The sequence below is a fragment of the Carassius carassius genome, chromosome 30, assembly GCF_963082965.1.
Source record: "Carassius carassius chromosome 30, fCarCar2.1, whole genome shotgun sequence".
NCBI lineage: Eukaryota > Metazoa > Chordata > Actinopteri > Cypriniformes > Cyprinidae > Carassius > Carassius carassius.
Genome location: NC_081784.1, coordinates 15,112,467 through 15,130,426, shown reverse-complemented (window position 1 = coordinate 15,130,426; position 17,960 = coordinate 15,112,467). Strand labels below are relative to the sequence as shown.

Sequence of the window (17,960 nt, the reverse complement as noted above, 5' to 3'; positions counted from 1 at the left end):
GGTAGAAAGCGTGGCATTTAGCTGATAATACGTGACATTGTTCATCATATCAGATATGTAAATGCCCTTTTGAACAATAAAAGTGAAGTGAAAATGTGAAAAAATAGGTTGGGGAACAAAGGTAAAGGTCAGAGTCTTACAGGGTAACACAAGCAGGTAGATGCATTTCAAACCACACATTAAAGAGGAAATCACATTTAATTATAATTTATAGTGCATGCATTTCTCTTTCCTGTTCAGACCTCTGCTTCTTTCCTGTGAATGAAGAAGACCTCTGTCTGATTTATATTTGAAATAACAGACGTGCATCTCAAGCATAAGTTAAACCCATTCTTTTTGTTTCCATCATGCGTTAATGTGTGGTTAGTGACTGTGAGAGAGTTATTCCCTGACTTCATATGACTTCTGCATGATGTCGATATGCTTACAGAGGAACTACTTAAAACAAAGTGCGGGGGGAAAAGCATTTATTCAAGAGTTTTAAAAGTCTATTATTGTTGTGTGATCACCATTAAATATATTTGATCACTTAGGACACAAAGGGATTAAATATCTAATGCTAGATGTTATTAACAATTGATATTCTTATTTATTTATTTATTATAATTTTTCAGTAGATCATGCTTTCCAAGGGGCTGCATTAGGAGAGTACATTTAGGGATAAAGTGTTATTCAGCAAAGGGAAAGAAATGTTACTGTTTAATCTTATGTTGGACATTTAGAGGAGGTTCTGCAGTGTTTTTGAATTTTGTGGTTACCATGCAGAAAAGTGTTGCCAGTGCTGTGGGAAATCAATGAATAATAGCTATTCTAGTGTCAGTACTGCTAGGCTTTTTCTTCATTATATATTGTAATTATATATAACAAGCAGTTGTGTACATCATTATGCACAATGCATATATGTGTTGTGCATAATGATGTACACAACTGCTTGTTTAAAAATAAGAAACTTAATTAATATAAAAAATCCCAATTTAATCATTTTGACAAACATAACAAAAAATTTGAATATACTAAACTAAATTAATTTAGGCTAAACCTATTCAATTGTCGGCCTTCATCCGGTCCGAATACACACGGGTCGCACATATGCCTTGGGTGTTTTTTTTGTTTTGTTTTTTTGCACTAAATAATTAGCACAACAGCCGAAAAAGAAAAGGAAGGGACACAACAACAACCTACCGGATGACGCAACATCAATAGACGCCACCGTTGGCAAGCGTTTTATGAGGGGGGAATATAATAAACTAAATTAAATTGTGTATAAAAACAGAAGGAAATTTGGAAGATATATGATACATGGCGTGTGTAGACATGTGCAGGTGCACCTGAAAAAAAAGGGAGAAGTGGTACAGTTTAAAAGGGCTCGGAGTGGAACCACCAGACTCATTAATCTGTTAACATGTATACGCTGACTGGACGTCAAAGCCTGGAACTTTTTTTTGCAATTATCCTTCTCCATTGGGCAGACTGTAAGTTTAATAGCTTGTTTCTTGCACTGAAATTCGATGATGGCACCATGTTAATATTTCTGATATTATCTGTTAAATTATACACTTTGATACAAACAGTTATTTAGCTTCAATTTAAGTTCTTTACTTGGCCATTGGCAGCCTGCATGTAAGCAATGAACATCCACATGTGCAGTATTCCCATGTAAAGTGTCATTTGTGCTATCTTTAAGGCAGCCCCTCTCTGCAGGATGATTTGGCTCCCCTTGAAGTAAAGTTCCATTCTTTGGACTTTAGAAATGTCTTGCACTGGAAACATCCACAAAAAGCTGTCAAGAACCTGACATATTTTGTTCAGTCTAAAATGTAAGTGTGCATATAGAATGTAAATTATGTTTAGAAATTAATTTGCCAATATCGGCAACACCCAAAATGAATCCGCAACATTTCATATTGGTGATTTTTCTCTTGGTTTTAGATATGGAGATAAAGAGTGGACTAATTCTGAGTACTGTCAAGGCATTCGGTTGCTGGAGTGTGACTTGAGTCAGGCAATGTCAGATCCCAGAGAATGGTACTATGCCAGGGTCCGTTCCTTCTCCTCTGAGGGCTTCTCATCATGGGTCCTTAGCCACAGGTTTTACCCTCAGTGGGAAAGTGAGTATACTGTATCATTTTCATTATAATTGTCCTTCAGAAAAGCTTATAATTCAGCACATTTGTCTACATTTGAAATCATCTTCCTTCCGCATATGGTTGATTTTTAAATAGATGTGCCAATCAAAGAGGAAGAAAGATTACACAGTGTGACTGTGGTGGCATAAGAGCACAATTTATGTATATTTTTTTGTCTTCCTGTGGAACTTCTCACCAAATAACTTCCTCTAAATTACAGCCAGTTTTAGCCCACCACATATAAAGGTGACCATGACAGGACGGATCATTTCAGTTCAGATCAAACCTCCGAGGACACCTCTGCGAGGACAAAATGGCTCTAGGATACGAGTGACAAAACTGCAGAAACTGACATTTAGAATATACCTAATGCACAATGATGTAGAAGAGGTCAGAAAACCCTTACTTAGAAATGTACAAGTTCAATGTGTATAGTAAATGAATGTGAAATTATAGATTTAAAGAAATAGCACATGCATAAGAGCAATTTGCACTTCATTTGGCTATTGTTTTTCCAAAATGTTTTAAAATAACTGTCTGGCAGCCTATGTCCTAAAATTATGATAATTATGATAAACTCCTCAAATTCAGAATGCTTAACCAGTCCCATCTTTCCCAAATAGGATGTTTATGAAACAGACAGTTGCTCCAAGGAGCTTGTGATAGAGGGGCTACGTCCGAAAACCACCTACTGCCTTCAGGCTATTTCCGTTACTCCTCGCTCAGGCCGTAAAAGCTTACGGAGTCCCAGCACCTGCATCAGCACTCATTGAGGGCTTAGTGTCTCCCACAGGTAAGCCTTACGTGATATGCTTTCTTTAGTAAGGGAAACAACTGAGATAAATGATGGTGTCTGTGACAAGTTTCCACTATTGTCCTTTCTCCAAGTTCCCTCCCGGGCATTGATGGTTGGTAGACAAAGTGAGCACAGACTACTTGTTATGGGAGACAGAGATTGCACTCTTGAGACACCCTCAGATCAAGTTCCAACCACCTTAGGGATAAATTAGACTGATTGTCTATTTGCTTAGAGTTTCAGTTCTGAGAACTTTGAGTGTGCTCTTCTTCCACTTACAAGACACACGTGTATTTTTAGAGTATTCATATTATTTCTGGTTTCGACTGTAACATTTCTGTGTTCTCTGCCTGCAGGGTGAGCTGCTTCTGGACCTTTGTTCAAGATAAAAATTACACACATACACACTACATAGTGGAATGTCTGCAATTTTTTAACCAAGGCCATGTAAAACTGACTATAAGCCTGGCTTTGTATTTAGGTTATATTATAGCTTAAGCGTGTAATTTCTGCACCTCTAGCACCATCAGCCAAAACAATGACTGTTTACATACAGGTTTCCTGAACACTCTTATCTTTCATTGGATGGACAAAGAGATAGTGCCGCCCTTAAATCACACCACTGGTTTGAGTCAGCAGCAGCGGAAAGTGTTTTTTTTGTGTCTGTGTATGTGTGTTTTTCTCAGGAAAATCAACTAATGGCTTACTTGAAGATATTTAGTATTACGTTACATGCACACTTCAGCTTTAAGGCTACACTGTAAAAATTTTTACGTAAAATCAACAGTAACTTACTGGCAACAAATAGCCAGCAAGCTTCAGTATTTTATTCCATGGTAAGATTACTGTAAATCTGACTACAGTAGTTCACAACACACTGTATAATAACTTACAGTATATTTATACTGTAAAATTAATTACAGTTCATGTTTTTGCACTGTATTTTAAAATACTGTAAAGTTACTATGCAGTATAATTGATTACAGTAGTTTTTATATTCACATATACGCATATATACACAACATATAACTAACTACAATCTGTTACATGCTTAAAAAATAATGAAATATAAAGGCTTGTATGCAAAATTTCACACAGTTATATTATTGATTAATAGATGTCACGTAAATTATGACAACACTCAGAAGTCCATTTAAAAACTTTTATTACAATTTAATTCATTAAACGGAAAAACACACTCCAGACTTGACAGGGCCAATGCAGATCCCAGGTTTTTGCTGCCTATAGAGAACAAAACACAAAAATTAAGTTGCACTACAGCTTGACAGACATCAATGTGATAAACAGACTTGAAAATGACTTACCTCTTTATTAACTCATCAGCACGCTGCAATGTCGAACAACATACACGCTGAAAGAAATGAAAAACATATTCAACACTGCATAGACCTACACAGAGATATTCGTTTCACAATGCATCCCCAGATGTGGAAGTGAAAGAACATCCCATAACCTGGCATGTCATATTAACACCACTGTGTGATTTTTTCAGCACTTGGTGTAATCACTGCATGGTTACGATACATATGTGTACGAAGGCCAACGGCAGTTTTGAAGTTACATGGACACTGGAAAAATCCACAAGAGAATCTATTATTTTGCAAGATTCCTGTGTTCCTTAGCATGTCTGACTAATTCTGGAATAGACTTTACAGAGTACTTACACACTTTGCAAGATAAAGGCATTTCTAATCTTATTTCCAAACAATTTTTACTTTAGATGCAGTATTTACCCATCCATATCTGGTGACTTCACCAAGGATTTTTACCTGTAAGACAAAGAGAAACATGGATCAGTTAAAACATAAAAAGGTTACAAAATAATTCCAATATATAAAATCAAAATAAATAATTTGAAAAGAAAACAAATTGAACAAATTACAAGCTAACAACTTAAATGCAACTTAAAAATAGCAACAAAAAAAAACTTAACATAATTTTAGTAAATTAAATATTTGAATCCTAGTATTAATTATTCAACCTGTGCATTTCATTTATTACTTGTAAAAAAATGGCTAATCTATTAAATTATTATTGTTTATTTATTTACATATTACAATTAATTTGAGATCTCTTGGGGGTCCTAACAGAGACCCGATTTCGAGGGAGAACCTGATTTGTCACAAATAAGAAATGAGAAGCACCCAAAGTGACAAAAATACAGGGATTATAATAGCCATTCTCGTGAATATCAAACAATATCAAATACACAACTAAATTATCCGCAGTGCGTTGGCAGTGGCTGTATTCAGATATTAATGCACTTGAAGAAGTTAATGAAAACGAGTGAGCAGAATCATGTGAACGTCTGGTCTGAAGAAGGACTATACCGAGACGAGGGAATTAATCCGTCGCGACTTTCACTGCCTGTGTATTCACTTTAAGTGAGTACATCGGTTGTACTCACGTAATAAATGTATAATATGACTGAAATGCTGTGGTTGTACGCGCCTCGATCGCGACAGGACACACGCACACGGTGTAGTTACACACAAATGTTCAGAAACAAGAACATTTCGATTACTTTGTCCTTAACTTGAAATTATTAACTAACATTAACAGCAAACCTTGTGATAAGTAGTATTGGGCTAACGTTAACGTTAGAATGTTTGTGTTACAGACTACTATCAAACTCACCACCGATTATTTAACGTAGACGTTAGTGGTAACGTTAAAACGAATATCTTCCCTTTGGGGTGAAACTTTTAGAAATACACATCTTTAAGATATTGAATAAAATTGTATATCTCACCTGACTGGTTCTTGTTGGTCTTGCTCATCCTCAAAGGCTCAGAAAATGAATTGGAAAATGAGTGCAGGCTGACGGTTTAGATGATTGGTTGCCAGGTATATCCCATACGATTCCTCTCTTATGTAATTAGTGTGTTTAATAGAAAGCAAAATAATAATATAAAAAAAATATAATGGGAATTGATTTTATCTATTTACCTAGCCTATATTTTTGACATATACATCTCTACAACTACCTCCCACCCACAAAATTGTTGGCTATAACCTATGAGATTAAGTGGTTTTTGTGTCAAAATCTGGCAACCATAAATATACGCAATTAAAAAACACCCAGATAAAACATTTTAACTGAATGCTAAATGCCTTAATATATGGGTTACCTTATGAAACGATGTATTATAAAATTCCTTATAAATAAATATATAATTAATAAATAAAATTCCTTGTCTGTTGAATTATTACCGCCATCAATTTAACAGTAATATAAGGATTACTGTATTTTCCCACTCTGTTTTTTTTTTTCAAAGAATAGCATAAATTGACAGCAACTGTCCTGTAAATAGTTTCTACAGTAAGCTTTCTCTGATAATACAGCAATAATACTGTGAAAACAACAGAAATCATTTACAGTGTAATGAATGATGAAAATAAAAACATGAACTAATAACTGATAATGCCTTTAGGGCAGAGAACTGAACACCAAACAGAAGTAATTTAATAAGACACCGTGTTGAAACACAACAAATGAATTGCTAAACTAAATAAATTATAAAAGAAATGCTTAAATGTTGTATAAAGTATTTATTGGTCACTTGTGTACAGTAAAATAGTAGAATTTTTTATATATATATATATATGAGATGATTCTGGGCTCAGCCCTTTTTTTCTTTGAGCCCTCCTGGAGCTAAACAAAACAGTCCACATCCGAACAGAACAGTTTTTAACAAATTTAAACTGGTCACTTGAGTAAAACATTGGATAAAAACAGAGCTCAATACAGCAGACACAAACAAACCAGTAAAACTATCAGCAGTGCATTGTGTACCATGTAACAATCTTTCAAAATCATTTCACAATCCAAGACTTCAACTTTGGTGAAAACATAAATCATCTGTGGCTTTCTCTAAAGGTTTTCTGTCATTCACACATCTGTGTCCTTCACGTTTCGGAACCGGTCCAAATAAAACTGCTTTTAAAAAAAAGGTCTGATCTCTGCAGTTCTCCCATAACAAGATAAATGATTGTGCTTAGACAATAACACCACATGAATTCTTCAAAAACAGGCATCATATTATTGTTACTTCATCTAGTAATGATCATTGCAAGACATAAAAAGGAGGCACCACAATGTCTCTCCAAGTCCTTTGTTTTTATGAATCCTAATGTGCAGTTGCATATCTAAACTAACAGTAATCATTATGTCTTAAAACAATAACAGCATAAATGTAATGAACAACCATCATTACATGACTCAAAAATTCCAGTGCTACAAAACATATTTTGTTCTTCCTTTAAAACATCACAACATAGAGTCAGTGGGAATACCTGTGATTATTTCTGAACAGACAATACATTTATCCTGAATGATATAATTACAGTAATTATAGTCCTTACTACAACAAGCATTTCAATACTGAGTTGTTTCTTAATCACATCTTTCCAACAAGCGAAGAGTACAGTACTCTTCCATTTGACACCCTACAACCACACAGTTTTAATTTGTTCAGTTAAGCATTTTCTGAATCTCAATCTCCACATTTCGAAGATACAAAACAATATCTTAAGCGACACGAAGACAGAAAATGAAAATGCAGGAGACTGAAGTCCACAATAAACAATGAACAAGCTAATAATTCAGTCTTTTATACAGGGTGATGATTAGGAAAACAGTTTGAATACATAGAATGACATTGAAGCATTTGGGTTTTGCAGAAACAGTTTAAATCACTTACAGACAGTTCAAGCTGAAGTATATTTTAAGGAAAGGTACACCACATCTTGATTTCATGTCATTATCAATTATCAATTATTTTTTACTTTCTGTTTTGAAGTTTTAGAGAACCTACAGCAGCGTAAAACTCAAAAACAAGCTACTCAGACGATAACAGTTTTTAAGTAGCATCCTGGTACTTAAATCTATTAATTAAATAATTTTTTTAGAGTTTGTATAGACTGGAATGATTTGTAAAATAATAGCAATATTGATAGACACTAACAATAAAGCTAATTCATTTATCTCTATTTGGCAGCATAATGAAACATCTATATATAGCTTTTCATTTGAGTTATGCAACCTAAAAAGCTATAGACATGTACACTTCTAAAAGACATAATTAGATCCAATTAATCTGACTTAAAGCTATAAAAGGAGAGAATCCAGGAGTTGGCTATCCAATATAACTTTAGGAAAAAACAATGATCAAATGATCAGAAAGAAATTATGCTGACCACCAGGAATCATAAAAGACAAAACCCTGAAAATGTAATGCATTTGTAAAGGAAAAATAATGAACCATGTAGGGAACTTGAAAGCACTGTTTGAGCAAGTAGTACAGTAGCAAACAAGTTCTGTTAGCTACATTAGCTATTCCACTTCATCTGTACAACTATTATTATTTATATAAACACTGTGGGCCCTGTTTATGCCATTCATATGACATTACGTGATATGAAATCAAATAACAAAAATGCCTTAACACTTTAAAAATCAGTAGTTTCTAACAGAATCTGAGATCTTGCTCATCAGGTTTACAAATCAAGTAACTTTGTAAAAACTACAAACCAGCAATTCTTACTGTAAATTCAGTGGAATGCCGATCATTCACTTCATATTAAATTACAAATCAAAGTAAACAGCATATAAATAAAAAAAGTACCACAGAATATCTCCAGCAGCATTGGCTCAAATAATGATGAAAGGCCATGATGTTAATCTTGGGGAAAAAAAACAACTTCATGTCATGTTGAACAGACAGATTCAAGACAAACGTAAGATTGTTCCAGATGCAGCTTATTTCAGGATAAAAACTCATTCTCCAGTGCAAAGACAGATAGTCTACTTGGTGAGCTCTGTATTCGACAGAGGGGAACAGTGCAGTCTCGTTTTTGACCCTCTGTGTCCATATCCAGCAAAGAGCAGCCCATTTTGACCTCTGAGGGGAGGACCATGTCCAGGTTTTGGGCACTCTTCTCCCCAGAGTAGTGCCCGAGAGAATAGCTCTTATTGCGGTTCTTTAGAAGACCCCAGGAGTGAGGTTTGCTTCTAAGGGAAAGCGGCCTGGGTCTAGATACTGGTTCCCCAGGGGCTTGCTTCTCTTGAGCAGGCTCTCTGTCAGCCTTCTTTTTCAGGGAAGTGGTAGAGGAATCAGGTGGACTGGCCTGGAAGTTACTGTTGCCATTAACTAAAGCAAAGAAAGTAACATCATTAATAAACTATATTTGAAAACAAAACTTCACTGTCATGGGTTAATGCAGTAATGAGCAGAGCAAAACCTCTGTCTATATATTTTTTAATCCCTTAAATCAACAGCGTAAATTAAATGCATTAAAGATATTGCTACCGTAATGCTTATCAGCTGTTTTTAGTTTTACATTTTTTTAATTATCTTTATCTAGTGGTATTCAGAGTTGAATTTCACATACTGCTTTTCCATTTATTTTTACATTTTTAGAAAATGTAGATAACATATTTGTCAGATAAAATATATAATTTAACAACAATATAATAAAATCTAAAGAAAACCTGCATTGGCCGATATTCAATATTTTAATTTTCCGTACTCATTTTCATTTTTTTTGTCATCTAATAAAACACAAATTATGAAAAACTAGTGATGCACCGATTGCATTTTTTTTGGCTGTTTCCGATTTTCATTCTAAGAACTATTGACAGCATATACAAACAAAAAAAAATTTCAATGCAAAAATTATTTCCATAAAGAAATTAAACATTACAATTCCCCCAATCTGGACTACGTTACAGATGTTCTCTCACTTAACTCTCAAAAAGTGCTCGGTGACTGGAAAGAAGTAGAACTAACAGCAAACTGAAAAGGAGTTGCTGTATTTAAAAAAAACAGATATTTCCCAATACGTGTAGAAATTGTCATTTTTTCCCCTAATCTTATAAAAATGTGTCATCTTTCAAATCAAATGTTTACATTGTTTCAATTAATTCAATTAGAATAATAAAAAAAAACTGTTCAATTGAAATCCTTATCAACAAAATCCATCTTTCCACTGCAGGAAACACAGAAGCTGCATCTGAAGTGGCATTAGATACAATTACACAGACTGATTGATGAAGCTGAGGTGCCATAAACGCATTCACAAGGCAAGTGTCGTTATGAATGTTTCATTGAATCATTGACATACTGATTCGTTCAAAAATGTGGATTCATTCAGTACACCACCACTGTGTGCTGCTTGGAGACACACTGTGCTGTGGCTTTGATTGGAACTATTTTCATTTGTGAAACAGTCAATAATCTAAATTTTACTTTATTTAATTTTAACTACTTGTTTATTGAAATACTATTGTATAAAATTAGAGTCACACTGCAATCATGTTGATATTCTGGAAAACATCTTGGTCGTGTAATGTTGCTAACCTATATTATAGATTATAAATATTTTTCTACCGCAGTGCGCATCTATAACTTTCTGTGAATTACAACGTGTGTGCTGTTGCGCTCATTTTGATTTCTGGATGAGTTTCTCTCATTCATGCTACACGAGCCTCATCTGGCACAACATGAATACATTATCGGTGCATAAAATGCAATAAAATCATTCTTGCGTGAAATGTTTTAGTGGCCACGTTTCAGTACTTCCATGGTTATTTTTGTTATTGGCATTGTAATCAGGCTTATGGTCCGGTCGGACAAGTGAAGTTCTCTCTCACGGGGATTGTAAAAAAATCTACTTGTCCCAGACAAGCATTAATCGAGCCCTGTGGTTCTCTAACTGTTTACTTTGGCCCTAGACATATTACAAATTGAGAAATTTATCTTCTTCACTCACAGTGAAGAACTTCCATGCTGATGACATGTTTACATGCGCATGTGCACATAGGTGTGATGTCAAAACGGACCGGCTCCGAATTGGCAGACTGACCGGCCAGTACCCGGTCCAGGCCGATCACGCAGAAAATCGGCTAATTCTGGTCCCTGGCCGGTCAATCGGTTCATCTCTATTAAAAACCATTCAAAGTAATCTAAAATACAAATTTTTCATAGTGTAAATTATAATGTTATGATGTCTATATATTTACTTGTATCATTTAAAATGATCGATACTATATTTTATTTGATAAATTATTTTGATAAAATAGTATAGAATTTTAAAAGATCACTCACTGGTCTGACACACAGCAGGACTAGACTTCTTTCTCCTAAGCCGAGAGTTGGATCCAGAAGTATGATCTTGTACAGGGGCTGAGGGAAGAACATCACTAGTGTCTGTATGCTGATGTGTCTGGGAATTGCTAGCTGGAGTCTCGTTCATTGGGTTATACCCAGACCCCTCAAAATCTGACTGCAGGAGGCACTTGGTGGAGTTGCACTCAGAAATCGATGACATGGCGAGTAGGTTTACGGGTCCTGCGGTAACCTCATCCTTGTGTGTGCGGCCACCAGGGGGGCTGGTGCTGCGGCGGAAGCGGGTGGCACGCTGAAACAGACCCTCTCGTTTTTTCTTCTCCTCACGTAGCTCTGGTTCCTCATTAGCAGCACTCTTACAAACCTCTCGCAGGTCGAAGCCGAATGCGACAGATGCCAGGATGGAGGCACAGCCATAGAGAACAGTGTCTGTGCGTCGGTGTGTGGTGGTGCGCTTCAGGCTGTTGGTGGGTGTGTGCTGTGGTGTGGTGCTGGTGGAACTGGTGGATGTTGTTGGGTCTTCCTGGCTCTCACCTCCACCAGCCGGCCCCTGGCTCTCCCCCTGTTCATCTTTCCACAGAGGTAGATCAATATAAACCTGGTTGGGGAACTTCAGTTGCTTTGGTTTGTTGTCAGATCCATCAGCAGAGCATACTTCACCTTTATTGGTTCCTGGGAAAACAACATAAAACAAGTTAAAGTTAACAGTTATAAAAAATAAAAAAAAGGATTCAGCGAAGACACATTACACTGATCAAAAGTGATGTACAAAAACACAAGCAGTACAACAATAAAAAAAAAAAAAAATCAGCATATTAGAATAATTTCTGAAGGATCACGTGAAAAACTAAAGATTGGAGTAATGACTGCTGAAAATTCAGCTTTGCCAGGAATAAAGAAGGAATAAATAAAATTTTAAAATATTGTATATTCAAATAACACTTAACAGCACTTTTTTACTATATTTTTACTATATTTTTGTCAAATAAATGTTGCCTCAAGGATCATAAGAGACTTTTGAAAAAGGTTTTTCAACTTTAAAATAAAAAAAAGAGAAAGAAAAACAACATTAGATAGAAACGAGGTAGAACCTAAAAAGTGCAGATTTATTAATTGTGCATATTTAAAGTTAAATCAGAAGAAATCAGATTAAATTAGAGATTAAATTAAATCAGAGTAGTAGTAAATGTCAGAAGATAGAAAATGACTGTGTTCCACCAAAATAACGCAGAAGGTTGCACATAAATGGGTGCCGTGACACAGCAGCTGTGTCTGAAATCTCCCCCACATCCTTAAACATAGCACTACTTTGTGGACAGCCATTTGTGGGGTCTGAAACCATAGGGGATGTTACAGAGTGCATTTAGTCAAACCCATAATGCACCTCAATAACAAGTGTACAACCGGTGTACACATTTAATGGCTACAGAAATGCAAAACACAAGATGCACTGTGAGGGTTGTGCCAAATGAATTCCAGCGTCTCGCCTGAAGATGGCACCTGCAGCTGAATCATCCATCCATTCATTTTCCAAACCGCTGACCCAATAGGAGTACAGCGTAATATCATACAGGGTGCATCTCAATCAGCTCCCTACTGTAGCTCCCGACCTTTTGAACTAGTATATCATGTACACAATTGAAAGGACAGTGATTACTCAACTTCTGGCGACATGACTACGTAAAATGTCAACAGACATCATTTCTGGAATTAAAGAACAACAGACAGGACCAATTTCTTTTTTAATATTGTTTTTATTATTTTAAAAATCTGTTCCGTTACATGCCCTTCCAACATTTCTTTCTCTCTCTCTCTCTCTCTCTCTCTCTATATATATATATATATATATATATATATGGTTAGTCTTTTCTAAATCTTCTATTGGGTGTCATTTATATTTATCGAGTTGGCTCATGTGGTTGAGGTTTAGTGCTTTAGAAATGTTCAAATGATTATTAAACAGGAAGTACAAATTCTGCAAAAGCAGCAGCCCTTCCGGTGCACTCAGCATTCAGATTCACTCACTCCTTCAACTGGACTAGATTAGTGGACTAATTTAGGAAATAGTGAATGAGGGTATGGAGCTATTTCGAATAAAGCAACATTAATGTCATTTCTTTGTAACATAGATATAAGATATAAAAAACAGCGATGAAAATGGAGTATATGGAAAAAATAAATGGAAGATGAGCCTTCTTTACATACCCTGCTCTGCAAATAATGCAGCCAAAGGAACAGATTTCTGGGCCCTCATAAGACTAGTGGACCAAGGACTGCTTCCATCTGAAAGAGGTCGAACTCTGAAGAAAAAATGAGAGTTACACCCACAATTTATAACTCATTAGAACACGTTTGAATCATCAGATTTACTGAATCGTTAAAAAAGGTAACATACATTACATGCTTATATCACACACAAGAAAAAGGTAATATTTTTGTCACAAAAAAATAAACACCAGTTCTAACCTTTCAGCACAATTTCCTCTTTCCTTGGTCTGCACAGAGCTTGGTCCCCAAGTGCGGCCCTTCTTCTTAAACCCTTTCTTAACATCTTCAAACTCCTCAGTTTTGTAATTGGTGCTTCGACCCCATGTCCTGTTGCTCTCATCCAGGGTCACTAAAGATGAAGATACATAGAAAATGAAACAGAATTGCTGATACTAACAGAACATTTCTTAACTGCCATTCCCAATTTATCACAACACAGACTGAGATTCAATATATTAGTCCTTCACAGCTGAGTAGCGCAACAGCTTTTTTAGTCAATTATCACTGGTGAACAAGTGTTAGATCATTACAATCATTCTTGAAAATTGTTAATGGAGCTACAGGACGAATATTGGGTTGACCTTAAACTATTGAAGCACCAGCTCAAGATCTACCAAATTATACATGATCCCCAAAGGCAGTCAAAGCAAACTCATTACAAACCGTTAAAATTCAAAAGCATCAAGCAATGTGTTATGACAACCATTTGTATCCCAAAGTCACCAAAACAAACAGAGATGCTGTGAAGCCCGAGCAGTAGTGATCAGGAATCACACCAACACACAGTTAGATGGGGTGGCTTTGTCTCACAGGACCACAGTTTCCTTGCCTTTCTTCCTAAACCCACTAGGAGGTTTACACTCGCTTGTGATATCCACATCCTGGTGATACACAAACATACTGCCCCTTCGGCTAGTGTCACTTGGGTGGCTCACTGATGGGAAGAAAATGTTACAAACGTGCAACAAACATAAGATTCAGAATGGCAATGACCTGGATAGATTTTTTCATCACACTGAGCTGTTCACAAGTGAATTGATTAGTGTACATGAGTTTGTTTTACTGTATTGAAACTAGCAAACATTTAAACAGAGAAGGGATATGGGCCAATCCTGATATTAATTTAAGACAATGGTGTTGGTTTAAATGTTGTAAGTGTTGGTTTCTTTTTCAGTTTTTTTTTTAAGAAGTTAAATGGCTAAAACTTTAAACATCTATATGCAAACAGCAATATGTCTGATGGTTTTTTAACCCAAAATCTAAAAAGTATTGGAAATTATCAATCTAGCAGATGCTGTATGAATATGTGAAAAGAGGGGGCACTTACACTGAATGGCTCTGAGGCGAGGGATCAGTGTAGGGCTGCTGGGAGGGCTGGAGTTGGTGCTGTTGAGGCTTCTTCTCTTGTCCATAGTCGGAGAAGCCTGAACTGTGATTTTATGCTGAAAATCTGTTGAACACAAATAAGGTTATCCCTTATTAGTATTTAAACTTTAAACTAACTAATTAGTATTTTCTACTAATTATTTTCGTCAGCCACAATTTACAATAACATTTAATAACACAATTTACAATAACATCAACTTACTTCACAACTCTAATACTACGAGAGAAAATCTGTCAGTCATGATAAACATTTTACTGAGAAACATTAATGTAATATTCATGCTAAACTGCAAATTCACAGAGCTCTAACCTGAGGGTAAGCTGATGCGGTTGCCATCTTTGAGCTTGAGGCGACTGCGTTTGAACTTGCCCTTTCGTTTTTTAACATTGGGCTTGTCCTTGTTGAGTTGGAATATTAGGATGTTGAGCTCACGCTCAAGCACATTAATTTCCCGCTCGGCCAGCTGCTGTTCCCTCCTCTTCAACAGTTCTTCTTGAGACTTCTGCTGAAGGGCTGCTCGCGTCAGCTCCTCCTCACGTGAACGGAGTTCCTGTTATTGTGAAGAACATTCACGATCAAGTACATTTTGTGAAGAATCTATAAACAGTTTATCCAAACATGACATAATGGTGGGGAATAATAACAGAATTTCATTTTCGATTGACCAATTTCTTGAAATCATGACCAAACAAACTATGGCCAAGGTTTTTGATATACTGAATCACTGCCTAGTGAAGCAAAACTGAACAGTTCTCATGTTGTGACTCCACTGTGTCTACAAGTTAAAAAAAAAACATCAATGGTATGAATGGCAGTTTCACTTCCTTTGGCCTTGGAGGACTGAGCTCAGATTCATATCTGCCTTGAACAGCTCATTTCAAATCTTCTTTTCTTGGGTTTACCCTTGAGCACCACAAACATGACTAAATATAAATATATGACTATAATGTGAGACCTGTGAGTGAGTTATTCACACAACAGCAGCACTATCTGTAACTTACACTTTAAACTTTAATATGGCAATGGAAATCAATCACTTTCATGGTGGAGTTAGTTTATTTCTCCAAATATTTTGAACAGAATAATACACATATATAAAACTTGCAGGCAGAATTGTTAAGAATTCATCAGAACAGTTTTCCGGCCACATGGGGTAAAGCCGTTTTGCCAAATCTCTTATGAATAACTTCTGTAAGAAGCTTTGGGGCAGTCTGCCAAGAAACGCACTTGAATGATTTAGACAATTAATTAATGAATTAACGATTTGTTTATTTACTAGGAAGGAAAAGTTTTGCGCATCACGAAAAAATAAAAATATTTATGTGAGAAAACTTTACTTACTGCAGTGGAAAAGTTCACTGATCAAGAATGTACGTGGAACAAAATTCAGAGTTTCTACATCAAGTTTTAGCTGACTTGCAGGAAACAGCATTCTTGATCAACCAATGGCAAATCCTGTTCAACACAGCAAGCTGCTAGGACTGGAAGCAGCTTATCATATTAACTTTATCAAACGCTTAAGGACATTTCATTGGTAATAGATGGGTTTAAGAGGATAAGTTCAAATCTGAACCAAAAAAACTAAATAGGTCCACTGTCTTATTACAAAACAGTCTGTGCAGTGTTTGGCATAGAAATCAAAACTATAAAGATAATGTAAAACAAGTTCAGAAATAGACAAGCAAACAAAATCTTGATCAACTGACCTTTTCTTTAGTGCGTAGCTCATCAAACATTTCTTGAATCTCCACTCTCCAGTCCTCCTGCATTGAGTGGAAGGAGTCCTGCGGCATGGTGGCCATCACAGCCTCCTCTATGGCAGTCAGCTGCTCCAAGATGGAAGCAAAGGACGGACGGATGTGCGGATCCTGGTCCCAGCATTCTATGAGCACAGAATATGTTAGAATCCTATAGGTTATCATTTCAATTAACTGTCATTGCTGATTGCAGTGGGACTTGTTCACAATTAAACCCTGTTCACACCGCCAGCGACACACAGTAGCATGATCCCATTCATTTCAATAGAGAACTGCTGATTTAGGCAATGTTGGCATGTCCAGTGGCATGACAGGTTTCGTTGCTTAATGCTCATGATTACAGAAAAAAAAATTCTCAATCAAATGTTAATTCCTTGGCAGTAGGAGCCAGTTTAAACTATATTTTAACAGATTGTTCATCTGGATGTTTTAATGAACCAGCACTGCTGTATTCTCTATAACGACAGCAGAATGTTACTTCATTAGCGACAAGAAAACAAAGAAAACTAGTCAAATTAGAATTAAATATAGATCATCTGTGATATGCAGACTGCTAATAACTTTAGAGTGAACACCCACAAGCAACCCATGGCATCAGTGCTCAAACATCAAAAAATGCCATAGCTTGTTAATAACAAATAGTGAACCACTGGATAATCAAAGGAGCACCATCAGTGAACTACCAACAGACCTACCCTCCATGAGCCTGGCAAATGGCTCGGGACAGGTAGATGGAATGGGAAGGGTTAATTTGTTAACAGCCACTCCATAGGCAACTGCCAAACCGTCAATGCCACGGTAAGGAACCTCTCCAGTCAGTAATTCCCAAAGGAGGACTCCATAGCTTGACAGAGGATAGAATGCATTAAGGAAGTGTCAGTGTGGTGTGGGTTGGTATTAATCACACAAATAGGCTGAATGAACAGCACTTATGTACAATAATATTAGCAAGACTGGCATCTTTGGTGCACTCTGCACTTTTTCCCTGATAAAAGGTTGTACGCTGAGTGCAGCTGTGTTCCCATGTATGGTCTGTTCCTATTATGAAAGTAGGCGAACTGATCCCAAAGAAAACATTTATAATATATACATTTATACTTTCATAATTGCAAATATTTCTAAAATGACTCGAGTTCTCTTCTTAACCTAATTATAATTAAAAAGCAAAGCAAGGGAAAAACAATGTTCTAGCAATGTCAGGAAAGAAAGAAGAGAGAAGTGAAACCAGTCGTGTGTTGGCATGCTGAAAGCAATGTCTGACCAAAGTGGCGTGGGAACGTTTGAAAAAGTCTGAGTCTTCAAATTCAAGTACTAGTTCAAACTGACCTAAAGATTCTTATTCTCTCCAGGGACTGATTTATAACACTTCCAATACAATTTGGAGCTAGCAAGCTAAAAGACACAATTTTCTAATGTGAATGTACATTCATGGCACACAAACATTGGGTAAAATACAGTATGTAATTATATAAAATA

General features: G+C 36.1%; 2 protein-coding genes and 1 long non-coding RNA gene across 5 annotated transcripts in view; 1 reads left to right on the top strand and 2 right to left on the bottom strand.

Moving 5' to 3' along the window:
• Nucleotides 1-1,402: 1,402 nt before the first annotated feature.
• LOC132111161 (interleukin-22 receptor subunit alpha-2-like) lies at nucleotides 1,403-2,947 on the top strand. Its single transcript, XM_059518321.1, has 5 exons — nucleotides 1,403-1,472; nucleotides 1,685-1,817; nucleotides 1,930-2,108; nucleotides 2,347-2,516; nucleotides 2,750-2,947. The coding sequence occupies exons 1-5, from the start codon at nucleotides 1,403-1,405 to the stop codon at nucleotides 2,897-2,899; spliced, it is 702 nt and encodes a 233-aa protein (XP_059374304.1). The 3' UTR covers nucleotides 2,900-2,947.
• A 1,123-nt stretch (nucleotides 2,948-4,070) lies between these two features.
• LOC132111160 (uncharacterized) lies at nucleotides 4,071-5,983 on the bottom strand. 2 transcript variants are annotated; one of them, XR_009424744.1, is made up of 3 exons: nucleotides 5,696-5,983; nucleotides 4,677-4,712; nucleotides 4,071-4,511 (listed from the first exon to the last, which is right to left on the bottom strand). It is a non-coding gene; the product is annotated as an uncharacterized LOC132111160 (long non-coding RNA). The 2 variants fall into 2 exon arrangements; XR_009424743.1 differs by lacking the exon at nucleotides 5,696-5,983 and having other exon boundaries at nucleotides 4,677-5,370.
• Nucleotides 5,984-6,480: 497 nt separating this feature from the next.
• The window catches only part of LOC132110727 (mitogen-activated protein kinase kinase kinase 21-like), a 17,844-nt gene continuing 6,364 nt past the window's right edge, over nucleotides 6,481-17,960 (bottom strand). Inside the window, exons 3-11 of one of the 2 annotated variants that reach the window (XM_059517569.1) lie at nucleotides 17,180-17,328; nucleotides 16,434-16,609; nucleotides 15,037-15,277; nucleotides 14,668-14,790; nucleotides 14,170-14,274; nucleotides 13,539-13,689; nucleotides 13,278-13,372; nucleotides 11,052-11,744; nucleotides 6,481-9,095 (exon numbers count right to left, since the gene is read on the bottom strand). In XM_059517569.1, coding sequence (XP_059373552.1) covers nucleotides 8,710-9,095; nucleotides 11,052-11,744; nucleotides 13,278-13,372; nucleotides 13,539-13,689; nucleotides 14,170-14,274; nucleotides 14,668-14,790; nucleotides 15,037-15,277; nucleotides 16,434-16,609; nucleotides 17,180-17,328 — 2,119 coding nt within the window. In that variant the 3' untranslated portion in view covers nucleotides 6,481-8,709. The remainder of the gene's footprint in view (nucleotides 9,096-11,051; nucleotides 11,745-13,277; nucleotides 13,373-13,538; nucleotides 13,690-14,169; nucleotides 14,275-14,667; nucleotides 14,791-15,036; nucleotides 15,278-16,433; nucleotides 16,610-17,179; nucleotides 17,329-17,960) is intronic. The other variant, XM_059517570.1, reaches the window with a different exon arrangement.

Bases quoted from the DNA above. Each gene is read 5' to 3' on its own strand.
- LOC132111161 (XM_059518321.1), top strand. From the start codon at position 1,403: ATGTATACGCTGACTGGACGTCAAAGCCTGGAACTTTTTTTTGCAATT. The intron at 2,109-2,346 runs GTGAGTATACTG...TCTAAATTACAG, and splicing joins GTTTTACCCTCAGTGGGAAA to CCAGTTTTAGCCCACCACAT. The intron at 2,517-2,749 runs GTCAGAAAACCC...TTTCCCAAATAG, and splicing joins TGCACAATGATGTAGAAGAG to GATGTTTATGAAACAGACAG.